General features: G+C 48.8%; 1 protein-coding gene across 1 annotated transcript; it reads left to right on the forward strand.

The window, feature by feature from the left end:
- The first annotated feature begins 11,824 nt into the window (after positions 1–11,824).
- LOC139785310 (uncharacterized) lies at positions 11,825–15,650 on the forward strand. The gene is made up of 2 exons (XM_071724478.1): positions 11,825–12,975; positions 13,067–15,650. The coding sequence occupies exons 1-2, from the start codon at positions 11,825–11,827 to the stop codon at positions 15,648–15,650; spliced, it is 3,735 nt and encodes a 1,244-aa protein (XP_071580579.1).
- Positions 15,651–16,318: the final 668 nt, after the last annotated feature.

Raw genomic sequence — 16,318 nt, forward strand, 5'->3', positions numbered from 1 at the left:
TATAAATAAATACGCACTTTATAATTAATGGAGTGGTCTTTGTTAGGTTTGATACCGTCTCTTTCCAATTTGCGACTGCCCGCCCGATACAATTCGGCGGTATTTATAATGTCGGAGTCGACATTCCGTTGCTAGTCCAGGACTCTCGAAATAGCCTTGCGCTGGCCTTCGCATCAGCGCTTTCGGTCATCCCGGAGTTGAAATGGAAATTTTTAAGCGTACGGCGCAACTTGAACAGAAATAACGCAACACCTACCTACAGCGCGACGCCTATACCACATATCATCTCGTCTTGCCAAAAATCTAATAATGGTATCATAATAAAAATACACATGGATGTATTTGGCATTTGACGCTCTTAAATTTGCGTTAGAAAAATTGTTATATTTGGCAAAAATAATAGGTGGGGTGGGGTTAAATTAAAAAATGTGACAAATTTGAAAAATCTGATTACGCCATTGTAAAGAGCACAAAAAGCCATAAACCTTTTGTACCAAACTTTTTTTCATACGCCTTATATTTTCGAAGATATTCGCTAAAAACTATAAAATCCGTTATTTTCGAGGGGTTGTTTCAACCCCTAAACGTCGAGATAAGCCGCAAAAAAAAAATACGAGTCTAATATTTTTTGATGCTCAACAACATATCCAAAGCGCATCCAAATCGGTCTCGGACACCCCCGACCGTTCCCTTGTTAGTGCGTATCGAGTATATTACAATCGTGGACATTGGGTCTCGCGACTACGAGATATTGTACGAACATCGTCATTAGTGATATTTAATCCACTGTGATCAGTAAAATCGGCGTTTGCGGAAATTATTGCAAATAAAGCGCGACTCACACCGAAGTGTGGCGACTCCATTGTGAAGCACCTTTATTAATGTGAAACCATCTGTGAAGCTGAAATAACGATCCGATATTAAAGAATAGTGAATTCTTAAACAAAGTCTCAAGATTAATTATATAATTAGTGCACTTACCTTCTACTTACCTTGTTCCTTGGCGATGATCCCTCGTTGTCCAGCGGCGATCTGGTATGCGATGTAAAGCGAGGATCCGGAGACGATCAGCAGCAACGACGATCCATCCTGGGCAGGGCCTGCAACAAAAGAAGAATATTAGCACATAATTAGTATAAGTTATCGAAACGTACCTTTATCCAGTATGCGAATAGGCGAGGATCTGGAGACGGGATACAGCAACGGTGATCCAGCAAGGACATCAATCTGAAACTCAGGAGCAGCATTAGCGTCTTGGCGAGAAACGGGGCGTTGGTGCGAATTTACCTTCTCGGTAGTCAGAGGTTAAACCGAGTGGCGACCGTTCGATAGGAATATTATCCGCCGGAATCGGGCTTAACTCGTGCCGTCCGGTCACAACCTAACGCACCCTAGGCCAGTCATATTAGAGTAATTTAGGGGGTTAACTTTCCAATTACTCTTTTCAGGTTGCAACCACCATGAATCGCTTTGATTTAAGGTGCTGTAAGTGGGATTAATTTTGCTTCGCATAATTAATGCCCATTAAAAAGTTATTAACAATATTATCAACAAAAAACGCAATTTTTTTTATTTTTTCTCAAATATCTCGAAAACTAAGCAAGATAGGGTAACTAACTATACGTACCTTTTTTGTAGAGCGTAAAATTATCTACAATAATGATCTGAACAACATTTATCGTCAAGTCAGTCGTTTAGCTTGCACGCGCCGTCAAAGTCCGAGACTCGGATCTCGAAAACCCTCGATTTCATCGTTTTTTTGATGTTGCGTCGGTGATTTTTTTCAGTCATTTAAAATGGAATTAAAAATTCCCCAAAAATCACACATCATCTGAGAACTACAAAGAATACTTTTCAGGGTATAACCGATTTTTTAGACCCTTTTTCTTTAGTTTGTAGCTATGTAAGCAAAAAATTTTGATTTTTTGGACTACTCTTAGTTTTTTGCTGTTTTCAGACCTTAGAATTTATTTGAGACGAATTTTATCGTATGCATCTTGTTGTGGACGAAATTTGCAACAAAAAAAAACTCTTGTATTTTTTTCGTACGACGAACGCTGATTTTTTTATTGACGCGCAAAGTTATCTAATATTGCGCATAGGTCGGATAACGCTCGTTTTACACTAAAATAATTATTTTTTATTAAAATTTACGTAATTTTTCGCGTTATTATTGAACCATATTGCAAAGCCGTTTTCAACGCATTCTCTCATGTTTAATTATTTATTAACAAATTGTTTATTTAAAAATTATTATAAACAATTAGAAAAACATGTTATAATCGTCGTCTCATATCAACTCGAAAAATGTTTTTAAAAAATTTATTCATATTATTTATAACATTTATTCAAACATACAGACAGTGCATCTTTTGACTATTTTCCACACCACCTCTGAGGTAAAGTCAATGGTGCGTTTTTTTTCTGTGGTTTCCCCAGTAGGCCTAATCCACAAGCATTGAAAATATGTTCTTTTGATGTGATAATCATTTGAATATTCCTTGGATACTAAAACTATCCAACACGCAGATGTTGATGAAAATTAACATCCGCGTCTTGAATAATTATTTCAATCTTCAGTATCCATAGGCTCAGCTTGAATTTCAATATCTTCTATGTCACTTTCGTCCTTTTCTGCCTCGTTTTGCTCAGCTTCTTGATCTTGGTGTCTTGTGGATTAGGCCTACTGGGAAAACCACAAAAAACGCACCATTGGCTCAGAGATGGTGCGAAAAATAGTCAAAAGATGCACTGTATGTTTGAATAAATGTTATAAATAACAAGAATAAATTTTTTAAAAACATTTTTCGAGTTGAAATAAGACGACGAGTACAACGAATATAACATGTTTTTCTAATTGTTTATAATAATTTTTAAATAAACAATTTGTTAATAAATAAGTAAACATGAGAGAATGTGTTGAAAACGGCTTTGCAATATGGTTCAATAATAATGCGAAAAATTACGTAAATTTTAATAAAAAATAATTATTTTAGTGTAAAACAAGCGTTATCCGACCTGTACGCAATATTGGATAACTTTGCGCGTCAATAAAAAAATCAGCGTTTGTCGTACGAAAAAAATACAAGGGTCCTTTTTTGTTGCAAATTTCGTCCACAACAAGATGCATATGATAAAATTCGTCTCAAATAAATTCTAAGGCCTGAAAACAGCGAAAAACTAAGAGTAGTCCAAAAAATCAAAATTTTTTGCTTACATAGCTACAAACTAAAGAAAAAGGGTCTAAAAAATCGGTTACACCCTGAAAAGTATTCTTTGTAGTTCTCAGATGATGTGTGATTTTTGGGGAATTTTTAATTCCATTTTAAATAACGGAAAAAAATCACCGACGCAACATCAAAAAAACGATGAAATCGAGGGTTTTCGGGATCCGAGTCTCGGACTTTGACAGCGCGTGCAAGCTAAACGACTGACTTGACGATAAATGTTGTTCAGATCATTATTGTAGATAATTTTACGCTCTACAAAAAAGGTACGTATAGTTAGTTACCCTATCTTGCTTAGTTTTCGAGATATTTGAGAAAAAATAAAAAAAATCGCGTTTTTTGTTGATAATATTGTTAATAACTTTTTAATGCGCATTAATTATGCGAAGCAAAATTAATCCCACTTACAGCACCTTAAATCAAAGCGATTCATGGTGGTTGCAACCTGAAAAGAGTAATTGGAAGGTTTTATGTCTAATATGACTGGCCTACCCATTGCGATGGATGATGCGACGCGTGACGCGCTCAGTGGAAACTCAGCCTTACACCATGAGTGCAGCCAGTTCAGCAATAAAAAACAGACCTATATTTGGAGGTGAGAGCAAGAAAGAAAGTTTTTGTTTATAGTCCAGTGTAGTAAGTGCAGACCTGTTATTTCATATTTATCTAAAATTTAAATGTCGAAAATAAATAGCAAATACCGTTTTGTTTTAAAATAACGTAAATATTTTGGTAATTCTTCAGTTTAGCTAACTCAGCACAGAAATCGATGCAATTAGGCTTATTCGACGCGTTTTTGCACGAAACGAACGAATCTGGCAGAAAAAAGTGTCGCTCTGCCCCGCGACGCAAGATATTAATCGTTAAAGTTGACAGGAATCAGGTTATGATTCCTGTCATACCGACGACATGTAGCAACACTGAACGTGCTTTGCGGCCATATGCGCATGCTCAGTGACCGCACGCGCATGCTCAGTGGCCGCACGCGCATGCAAAAGTGCGCCAATTTTAAATATGATGACTATTGACTGGTCAATCGTGCGGAATAACCAAGCGTCTTGATTCAAGCAGTTAGGTATCACGCTGGGAGTTTATTTAGTTTTATTATGCGGGGGAAGGGGTTCCGCCGCAGGCTACTTCTATGTAATGTGACGTTGCAGTTTCGCTGCATCGTGGCAGCGCCCCGCCGCCGTCACAAGGCGCGGGTTTTCAATAATTATCCGTTTCGCACCCGAGGACGGTTCACAGTGTCAGAGCGAGAGATCTCCAGGGGCATAATTATAATTGCGTTTCCGTATTTTGATCCTTTTTTTTGTTATTTTGTATGGATACGTGGCGCCTCACCGAGCTGAGACTGGAGTTCCTGAGGAGATGCAGCGGATCGTAAAATGCGGATTGAGTCGACCAAGAGGAATCGAGCCAGGATGTCGATCGACGCGAGCGGACCGCGGCGAGACTCGCAGGCCGGCGGGCGCACGGGAGCGCGGAAGGACACGCGCGTGGCGCATGATACGGCGAAGGACGGACCCGTAGAGGCAGGGCCCCGGGATGCCGGGGCGGAATGAACTTCGCCTGCCCTCCTCACCTGCAAAAAGGACTCCGGGATGGCCACCACTCCCGGACCGAAACCAAAAACACGGGGACGTTAGCGTCTCGTCCGCTACCGGGAAGGATCCCGGCGAAATCGTCATACGCGCGAGGAAATCTTAAGCGCTCTGCGGGAGCCGGAATTGTCGGCCCTGCGCAAGGATACGTCGCGAGCTTGCGGGCTCGCCCCTAATTGGTCCGCGCGTTAACGTCGAGCCGTCTGCGTACGCCCGGGGTGGGGCGCGCAATCGATTCCGCCATCGAGCGAAATTTCGGGAGCACACCTGGGTCGTCCTCGACAGCCGAAACACGCGTGAAATAGTCCGTCGCGAAATACATTTGATTTTCTTGGCGAGTACCGTAACGATTGTCTTGGCGGTTCTCCTGACCCTTGGGGCGACGGCGAGGAGCTTTCGAGGGAGAGCAGAAGAACGGTGAGGTTGCCTCGGTAATATTCAGCATGTAAAGCCACGACACCGCTCCCCGGGTCGCGCTCTCGCTCGGGAATATTCGCGATAATTAACGTATCCGCCGACAAGGCGTATTTAGCGATCGATGGCGAGAGCGAGGGGCACCGGACTGGTCTCGTGGCCGTGGGATCGCGATCGAAATCTACGAACTCCTGGAGATCGCGGTAGGCGCGTCAATGACGACGTTCGATATCGCGAGTACGCCATTTCTCGCGCCCTTCGCGTTCACGACCGCGTGTCTCGTTGTGCGTAGTATTTCGCCCGGTCGAATCTTGGATTCCGCACGCGATATTAATTGCATCAGACAGTTATTCGCGTTGGTTTGATTGCGTACTTGCGATTCGCGTCCGGACACTTAGATTATCCTCGCGATATCGGCTACGTTGAGATATTATCCGCGTTAGGATGTTGTTCGCCTTAAGATCCCATTCGCGTCGAACTAATATGGCGTCTCGTTATTACTCGCGATAATTCCGTAATCTTTCTCGCGTTAATTCGAATATTTCGCGTTATGCCGAGTGTCTCGGCGCCTCATTTTTCGCGTTGGACGATCGCTGACGATCGCGGGTGTTGCGTTCGATCAGACTCACTTACGTTAACCTCAGTTTCCTGCGTTAGGTTAAATCGGTAATTTCGCGTTAGTTATAGTATTGCTTGCGGTAATTCCGTATACTTCCTCGCGTTAGAATCGTGTTTCGCGTTACGTCGAGCGCCTCGGCGCCTTATTCTTCGCGTTAGGATATCCTCGGCGAAATCACACCTTGCGTTCGTTCCCTCTTGCGTTGGGACGTTACTCGCGTCACGTTCGTTCTCTGCGTTAGTTTAAGATTATTCCCTGCGTTAGATTAAGATTATTACTTGCGTTAGATTAAGATTGTTTGGTGACAGAATCCCTGCACGGGTTTGGACCTTGCGTTCACGCGCTCCGAGCATGGCGCACTATCATTTCGCGGCATTTCACGCTATTATTTCGCGTTTATTATGTCGTATTCGGTCGTAACGTGCGCCGATGTTCTACATTATTCGTCAGTTTAATACTCTTATTATTACATGCGTAGTTTATATGACTTGGACGATCTTGTGAGTTTGAATCTCTCCTGATATTATTTTGCTTAATAACGCGGCCTCCGCGCGTTTACAAATTTTCTTCATTCTCCGTGTTTTCTGGGGTCTGCGTCACTATCGTTTTGTTATTTGGAAATTGACGCCCGCGTTATCAACCGCGCCATCATTTTTTTTATTAGTGAATGCCTTTATGGCCCTTGTTCTATTACCTAATAAATGTTGCTCTTTAATTGTTACTGACTGAGTTAATAATTCACACGTCACCCCGCCAAGTACCGCGCTGCCCTCCATCAACCCCGCCCTGCTATTAGGTCGAGCTAGCCATTCCCTCGCACACCGACTTATTTCGTTTTGCGTCTCGTTTTTGGTTTCTCGCGATTTCGTGGACGCGAATTTACGCGTCTGGCGCCCAACATTAGAATCGTTTCGTGGAGTTTCGGAGGTGCGAGAGAATCACCGGAGAGGCCTACCATCCCGCTCTCCTTTCCCCTTTTGATCCGGCACACGCCCCGGACCGCTCCGGGAATGAAAAAGTCGTGACAGTAAAAATCACAACTTCTATAAAGCAGGGCATATACACACGTGTGTGTGCTCTGCTTCAACGAAAATCACAATTTCTATAAAGCAGGGCATACACACGTGTGTGTGTGTGTGCCCTGCTTTAACAAGAATCACAACTTCTATAAAGCAGAGCATACACACGTGTGTGTGTGCCCTGCTTTAACGAAAATCACAACTTCTATAAAGCAGGGCATACACACGTGTGTGTGTGTGTGTGTGTGTGTGTGTGTGTGTGTGTGTGTGTGTGTGTGTGTGTGTGTGTGTGTGTGTGTGTGTGTGTGTGTGTGTGTGTGTGTGTGTGTGTGTGTGTGTGCCCAGTACATGCGTGGGCGGGGAAATTTTGCTCTCCTGCACCCCCCTCCCCATGCATGTACTTTATAATTTCGCTTTACAACTTAGCATGTACTTTAAGTTGTAAAGCGAGTTCCACGCTTTCAACCACGGGGGGGTGCAAGGGGGCCGAAGGCCCCCCCTCACACCGCCTCGTCTGTGTGTGTGTGTGTGTGTGTGTGTGTGTGTCCACGCGAAACGAGGTGCCACATGGGTTCATGACGCGCTTTACGATTCTAATGTTGGGCGCCAGACGCGTAAATTCGCGTCCACGAAATCGCGAGAAACCAAAAACGAGACGCAAAACGAAATAAGTCGGTGTGCGAGGGAATGGCTAGCTCGACCTAATAGCAGGGCGGGGTTGATGGAGGGCAGCGCGGTACTTGGCGGGGTGACGTGTGAATTATTAACTCAGTCAGTAACAATTAAAGAGCAACATTTATTAGGTAATAGAACAAGGGCCATAAAGGCATTCACTAATAAAAAAAATGATGGCGCGGTTGATAACGCGGGCGTCAATTTCCAAATAACAAAACGATAGTGACGCAGACCCCAGAAAACACGGAGAATGAAGAAAATTTGTAAACGCGCGGAGGCCGCGTTATTAAGCAAAATAATATCAGGAGAGATTCAAACTCACAAGATCGTCCAAGTCATATAAACTACGCATGTAATAATAAGAGTATTAAACTGACGAATAATGTAGAACATCGGCGCACGTTACGACCGAATACGACATAATAAACGCGAAATAATAGCGTGAAATGCCGCGAAATGATAGTGCGCCATGCTCGGAGCGCGTGAACGCAAGGTCCAAACCCGTGCAGGGATTCTGTCACCAAACAATCTTAATCTAACGCAAGTAATAATCTTAATCTAACGCAGGGAATAATCTTAAACTAACGCAGAGAACGAACGTGACGCGAGTAACGTCCCAACGCAAGAGGGAACGAACGCAAGGTGTGATTTCGCCGAGGATATCCTAACGCGAAGAATAAGGCGCCGAGGCGCTCGACGTAACGCGAAACACGATTCTAACGCGAGGAAGTATACGGAATTACCGCAAGCAATACTATAACTAACGCGAAATTACCGATTTAACCTAACGCAGGAAACTGAGGTTAACGTAAGTGAGTCTGATCGAACGCAACACCCGCGATCGTCAGCGATCGTCCAACGCGAAAAATGAGGCGCCGAGACACTCGGCATAACGCGAAATATTCGAATTAACGCGAGAAAGATTACGGAATTATCGCGAGTAATAACGAGACGCCATATTAGTTCGACGCGAATGGGATCTTAAGGCGAACAACATCCTAACGCGGATAATATCTCAACGTAGCCGATATCGCGAGGATAATCTAAGTGTCCGGACGCGAATCGCAAGTACGCAATCAAACCAACGCGAATAACTGTCTGATGCAATTAATATCGCGTGCGGAATCCAAGATTCGACCGGGCGAAATACTACGCACAACGAGACACGCGGTCGTGAACGCGAAGGGCGCGAGAAATGGCGTACTCGCGATATCGAACGTCGTCATTGACGCGCCTACCGCGATCTCCAGGAGTTCGTAGATTTCGATCGCGATCCCACGGCCACGAGACCAGTCCGGTGCCCCTCGCTCTCGCCATCGATCGCTAAATACGCCTTGTCGGCGGATACGTTAATTATCGCGAATATTCCCGAGCGAGAGCGCGACCCGGGGAGCGGTGTCGTGGCTTTACATGCTGAATATTACCGAGGCAACCTCACCGTTCTTCTGCTCTCCCTCGAAAGCTCCTCGCCGTCGCCCCAAGGGTCAGGAGAACCGCCAAGACAATCGTTACGGTACTCGCCAAGAAAATCAAATGTATTTCGCGACGGACTATTTCACGCGTGTTTCGGCTGTCGAGGACGACCCAGGAGTGCTCCCGAAATTTCGCTCGATGGCGGAATCGATTGCGCGCCCCACCCCGGGCGTACGCAGACGGCTCGACGTTAACGCGCGGACCAATTAGGGGCGAGCCCGCAAGCTCGCGACGTATCCTTGCGCAGGGCCGACAATTCCGGCTCCCGCAGAGCGCTTAAGATTTCCTCGCGCGTATGACGATTTCGCCGGGATCCTTCCCGGTAGCGGACGAGACGCTAACGTCCCCGTGTTTTTGGTTTCGGTCCGGGAGTGGTGGCCATCCCGGAGTCCTTTTTGCAGGTGAGGAGGGCAGGCGAAGTTCATTCCGCCCCGGCATCCCGGGGCCCTGCCTCTACGGGTCCGTCCTTCGCCGTATCATGCGCCACGCGCGTGTCCTTCCGCGCTCCCGTGCGCCCGCCGGCCTGCGAGTCTCGCCGCGGTCCGCTCGCGTCGATCGACATCCTGGCTCGATTCCTCTTGGTCGACTCAATCCGCATTTTACGATCCGCTGCATCTCCTCAGGAACTCCAGTCTCAGCTCGGTGAGGCGCCACGTATCCATACAAAATAACAAAAAAAAGGATCAAAATACGGAAACGCAATTATAATTATGCCCCTGGAGATCTCTCGCTCTGACTCTGTGAACCGTCCTCGGGTGCGAAACGGATAATTATTGAAAACCCGCGCCTTGTGACGGCGGCGGGGCGCTGCCACGATGCAGTGAAACTGCAACGTCACATTACATAGAAGTAGCCTGCGGCGGAACCCCTTCCCCCGCATAATAAAACTTAATAAACTCCCAGCGTGATACCTAACTAGTAGACCAATAACAGTACCCTCCACTGCCGGGTACAACCGAGGGGAAGCGGAGGGGGACGCGCGCACGCGGGGGGAACGCCATAAGAGATGGGCGAGGGGGACGAGGGTGGAGCATGGGGTGGGGATGGGCGAGGGGGGGTGAAGGGTGGACAGGTGCAAGGGGTAACAGGGGGGTGAGGGGGACAGGTGTGCGGGGGGGAATTTCCCCTGTAACCGGACAAACATTCCCCTGGAACTGGACAAAGGTGTATCGCTGTCCAATCAGATCGCGGTACGAAGACTCGAGGCTGTCCAATCAGATGCGAGTATTCTGTGGGAACACCTGTCCCTAGGTGGGGTGATGGGGAAGTTCGCACCGCAGTGTTGCCACCTTGCGGTAACCTGAAAGACGTAAATTCCCTAGGCGGGTGATGGGGAATTTCGCGCCGCAGGGTTGCCACCGGGGGGTGGGGGGGATCGTCGTTCCCGGACGCTCCGAGAGGGCGCTCGGATCGGCGTTATCGACCGCGTTATCGACCGCGTTATCGGCCGCGAGCGGAAATCCGCCCCGATTCGCGCGTCATCGCGAATAATGTTATCATCGCGCGCGTTCGAACTCGTTCGAGGTCGCTCTTGTCAGTTCCTCCTTTTGTTTTTTTCGCAGGATGCGGCGAGCGGATGTCCCCTTCCCGGAAGGGTGTATCCTGTAGGTACATCCTCCGTTGAGATAACAGCGGATGTCCCCTTCCCGGAAGGGTGTATCCCGTAGATACAACGAGTATAAAATGAATTGGCGCGACGGCGTAAAGCGCATCGGAACGGGATAAACGTGGTATGAGCGACGAGTACGTAGAACTTTGCAAACTGGTGCGCGTGAAAATCGGGAAACCGATCGCGAAAATCAACGACCCGTTCGCGAGGAAGTGTTGCGGATCGGATTTGTGGAGAGTCAATGTAACGAGATATCTGATCGATCGCGAAATCGGAATTCCCGATCGTCGATTAAACCGGAGGTCTCTTCAATACCAAATAGTTTGGAGAAGAGTGGCGGAGAATGGAATCTGTTACTATTGACTGAGACGCGTTAGCGGCGCTATTGCAGCATTATCTAGAGAGAGTGGTGCGACGTAAAGCGCACCGGGACTGGGATAAGTTACTGTTGTTTTTCTCTAAAATGAGGTATGAGTGACGAGTACGCAGAACTTTGCAAACCGGTGTTCAATTCTAAAATCGGAAAACCGATCGTAAAAGTTAGCGAACCGTTCGGGAGGAATGGGGATCCACGGCGCGTCGACGTAACGAGATATCTGATCCGTCGCGAAACCGGAATCGTCGATCACCAATCGCACCGTACGTATCTCTATAACGAGATACTTGATGAAAGACTAGACATACGCGACGATGCCGGGGATGTAGTTGGTTTTAATTTCGACGTGTTAGCGTTGCTGATGTAACATTAGCGATGCGTACTCGCGAATGTACGATCGCCGTTATCCCTCGTCCGAGGAATCGGACGGCGAACTGCGCTGTTACGAGTCCATGCCCAGGTTCTCGTCCGATTCGGACGACGAATCGGCGAGAGTCGACGCGTCGTTGCCGTCAAACGTATGCGCGTCGGTGGCGAAGGAGGACGCGCGATGGAATCTAGCGACTCATCATCTGCGAAGGGAGACCGGGGCGCGAACTGCGCGCGAGCGAGCGTGGATAGAGACGACAATGGCAAACTCCGTTAGGGCGAAGGATTATATGCGTTGCCTGCCGCTCGAGTATTATCTTTACTATCAGACGATGGACGGAGGAGAGAAGATACGTAGGATTCACACCTACAAGTCTCGTCGTCTGTTCGATCGAGTGAAATTTAGTGTTCCCGAGGGTGAAAGGCCCTTCTGGATGGGATGTGGGAACAGTGCGACGAGTTGCTCGCCGCGGACGTCCGCGACGCGGACGGGTACCGCGCGTGGGGACGACGATGCGACGAGTGTCTCCGGCTCTTGCGGGAGAGTTGTCGAGTCAGACAATCTGGGGGGCGAGGAAACACTGGAGCCGTGAACGCTCTGGTGGCTCGAATAGCGCGATTGGAAGGTTCGAGGGAGGATCTGCGCCGACGATTCGAGCGCGTCGTAGGTGCCGGTTTGGACGGTGGGGACGGCGGTAGCAGCAGCGGCGGATTTTCGTGGGTCGAGATCGATACAGCGTTCCAAAGTCGCGTACTCACCGGCGCTGTGACGAACTCTACGTACATCGAACCAGCGCGATTTCTTGAGGATGCGAAGGGCACCGTGCTCGAAAAAGTGCAGGATAATTTGAACAGACACGTGTGTCTGAAGGTTAATGTCATATTCAATGGGGAATTCGTAGCGGACGTTAAGACCGATGTGAAGAGTATCGCTACGCGGAACGAACAGCTCCTCCAAGAGTCCGATCTGGGCGAGTGGTACGAAAAGCACGTGCGCGACGCGATTCTAGCGGCGTTGGACGAATTTCAGGAACGCGACAGCGGATGGGCGTTGTCGCGAATACTCAACCTAACGGTGAACGTGAACAAGTGTAATCCCATGCGCGTGGGATGTTGGATGAAGATACCGCTAGGTATAAGACTTAAACAGGCGGTGGTCAACGTGCTGTCGGAGAACGACACGTGTTTCGCGCGCGCGGTGGTCGCGGCTCTGTATCCCGCCAAGTGGCACGCGGAACGATGCGGCTCGTATCCCGATTACGCGACGGTGCTGAATCTCGACGGGATCAAGTTTCCCATAGATCTGAAACAGATCGGAAAGTTTGAACGTCAAAACGACGTATCGATCAACGTATTTACAACTCGGGAAGGAATCGAAAAAAAAGATAAGTTCGGACGGGGCGCCGACCACAACGCGATCGTGCCTCTGCGGTTAACCGACGATAAGAGGGATAGACACGTAAATCTCCTGTATCTGCGCGATACGCTACGCGGCGTCAACAGGGGCCATTTCGCCTGGATAAAGAATCTGTCGCGATTGGTAAATTCGCAATTGACCGTGAAACGGTGCGCGACGCACGTTTGCGATCGGTAAGTAAAAAAAAACCTGAAGAATAAGGAAACGACGCGGTGTTATTTTATGTACGCATAGTAATTGCACGCATGTTATTGTACTTCGCAGATGTCTACACTATTTCTATACGCGCGAAAAGTTGGCCGCTCACAGCGTCGACTGCGGCCGAATGAACGACTGCGCCATCGTTCTTCCGAACGAGGACGATAAGTGGCTGTCGTTCGACAATCACGACAGAAAGGAGCGACTCCCCTTCGTGGTGTACGCGGATCTGGAGTGTCTTCTCGAACAGCGGGAGAGGGAGAATGCCGAAGGAGGCGCGAGAACGAAAAGATACGCTTATCAGCGTCACGTACCGTTCAGCCTGGGCTACTATCTGTGCTGCACCTACGACGATACCGTATCCACGTACAGATATCGTCGCGGCGACGACTGCGTTTCGTGGTTCGTGAACGAGCTTCGCGTTCTCGCACGTCACGCAACGAATAAATTCTCCACCAATATATCGATGGTAGAACTTACGGAGGACGAGAAACTCGAATTTTGGCGCGCGACGCATTGTCACGTGTGTCGGAAAGCGTTCCAACCGGAGGACAAGCGCGTGCGAGATCACTGTCATCTAAACGGACGGTACAGAGGTCCGGCGCATTCTCGTTGCAATCTGAATTACAGAAACGTGTACGTGATTCCCGTGTTCTTCCACAATCTGTCGGGTTACGACGCGCACTTTATCATCGAGAAAATCGCGAACGATTTCGAGGGTGGGGTCGAACTCCTGCCGCTTACGAAGAAAAATTACATATCTTTCTCGAAGACCGTTAAGGAGACGCAAACGGATGGGATGTGGAATCGACTCGTGAAGCTTCGATTCGTAGACTCGTACAAATTTTTAGCCGCGAGTCTCGTAACCCTGGCGTCCTATCTGGACAAGGACAAGCTGAGAATAACGCGCTCGGAGAACGCGGAATTGAGCACGGAGGATCTCGATCTGCTCACTCGCAAGGGAGTATTTCCGTACGAGTACGTCGACAGCGAGGACAAACTGCGGGAGACCGAGCTTCCGCCGCGCGAGGTCTTTTACAGCTCCCTGACCGACGAGACCGCGAGCGAGAGCGATTACGAGCACGCGACGAGGGTCTGGCGACGTTTTCGCGTGCGGGATCTCGGCGAGTACAGCGATCTGTATCTCAAGACCGACGTGCTTCTTCTGGCGGATATCTTTGAAAATTTTCGGGACACGTGTTTAGCGAGTTATGGGCTGGATCCCGCGTATTATTATACATTGCCGGGGTACACGTGGGACGCCATGTTGAGGTACACCGGCGTGCGTTTCGAGCTGCTCACCGACATCGACATGGCGATGTTCGTGGAACGCGGAATACGCGGTGGCCTCAGTCAATGTTCGCTCAGGTACGCGCGAGCCAACAACAGGCACGTACCGACGTACGACTCGTCCCAGCCCACTACGTATCTTATGTATTACGACGTGAACAATCTGTACGGTTGGGCTATGGGCGAATCACTGCCGTACGCGAATTTCCAGTGGCTCGACGACCCCGAGAATTTCGACGTGACGACCGTGCCGACGGACAGCGAGGTCGGTTACATTCTGGAGGTGGATCTCGAGTATCCGCCGGAACTGCACGACGCCCACGCGGACCTGCCGTTGTGCCCGACGCGCGATAAACCGCCCGGTAAGCGGCAGGAGAAACTGCTCGCTACTCTCTACGACAAATCGCGCTACGTGACGCACTATCGAAACCTGCAGCAATGTCTGCGACTCGGTTTGCGGCTGACGCGCGTTCGTCGAGTGCTGCGATTCGCCCAGTCACCGTGGCTTCGCGGCTACATCGAGCTGAACACGACGTTCAGGACGCGCGCGAGCAACGAGTTCGAACGGAACATGTACAAACTGATGAACAATGCCGTCTTCGGCAAAACGATGGAGAACATGCGCGCTCACGTGGACGTGCGTCTCGTGACGCGATGGGACGGGAGATACGGCGCGGAGGCGTTGATCGCCAGGCCGAACTTTCACAGCCGAAGCGTCTTCTCGGAGAATCTGGTCGCGATCGAGCTGCGGAAGCTCGAGGTAAAATTCAACAAGCCGGTCTACGTGGGTATGTGCATTCTCGAGATATCCAAGACGCGTCTCTACGAGTTTCACTACGACTACATGCTCTATCGCGACCGGTGTCGAATTCTTTACACGGATACCGATAGTCTGATCTATTCGCTGGAGTGCGAAGACGCGTACGAGCGTATGAGACGCGACATAGACAGGTTCGACACGAGCGATTACGCGGAGAATAACGCGCACGGTATGCCGCGCGTCAACAAGAAGGTGCCCGGTCTGATGAAGGACGAGAACAACGGCGCGATCATGACGGAGTTCGTGGGCCTCAGGGCGAAGATGTACACCTACAGGGTACTCGGACACGACGACACCAAGAGAATAAAGGGTGTTAAAAGAAACGTAGTCGCTAAGAGGATCACGTTCGAGGATTACGTGGCGTGCCTGCGGAACGCGCGCGAGCTGAGGACGCGCCAGTCGTGCATACGCTCGACGTTGCACGAGGTTTACACCGTGTCGGAGCAAAAACTAGCTCTCAGTCCGCACGACGATAAGCGATACGTGACGTTGGACAGCGAGGAAACGCTTCCGTGGGGACATTACGGAATACAGTTGTAAAAAAGAAACAATATCATGCGCTTTCTAAAATTGTTTTATCGTAGAAAAATTAATAGTACGTAAGAAACAAACCAATGAATGTGTAAATTTTTTATTAACAATAAAATACACGTTGCGCGTATTTACGAATGTCTAATTATTTGTATTACACTACAGACGCCTTATCTATTCAGGAATTGTGCGAACTGTCCATCCCCAGCCACTTCACGTACGCTCGATTGCCGCGCTTACGCAGGACTTTTTCCACGAGATAGACGTCGGGATCGGAGACGCGCAGCAACTCGTGTTCGTAGAATCCTCCGGCTATCGCTTCTCCGCGAACGTCTTTCAGCAGATACGTAACGGGATTGGTCCTTTGTACTTTGGCTACGCGAAATATCTCGGTGGTCCAATTGGGAGTGTAGCCCTTTTCGAAGATAGTTTTGAATTTGCTCACGCGCACCGGATCGTCGACTCGAAATCTCGCCGGCGCGGCGATCTTCGCGCGACTGTACACCGTGCGCAACAGTTTTTCGGCGACGGTGGGCGTCACGTCCGCCGGACGCATTCCGATCGTTCTGTGTCTGCGACGATTGTAATTCGACAAGAGGCGCGGCAGCGAGTCTATCCATCTGTACGATCCCTGGAGCGTGAAGAGCTTCCACATGTCGTTTTTCAACGTGCGATTG

Source organism: Temnothorax nylanderi, unplaced genomic scaffold (assembly GCF_030848795.1).
Source record: "Temnothorax nylanderi isolate EJ_2023f unplaced genomic scaffold, tnyl_v1.0 TNYL_tig0776_pilon, whole genome shotgun sequence".
Lineage (NCBI taxonomy): Eukaryota > Metazoa > Arthropoda > Insecta > Hymenoptera > Formicidae > Temnothorax > Temnothorax nylanderi.

What these genes read in the sequence shown, in the direction of transcription:
- LOC139785310 (XM_071724478.1), top strand. Translation starts at nt 11,825, where the DNA reads ATGTGGGAACAGTGCGACGAGTTGCTCGCCGCGGACGTCCGCGACGCG. An exon ending in GCGACGCACGTTTGCGATCG is followed by an intron (nt 12,976 to 13,066) that starts GTAAGTAAAAAA and finishes TGTACTTCGCAG; the next exon opens with ATGTCTACACTATTTCTATA.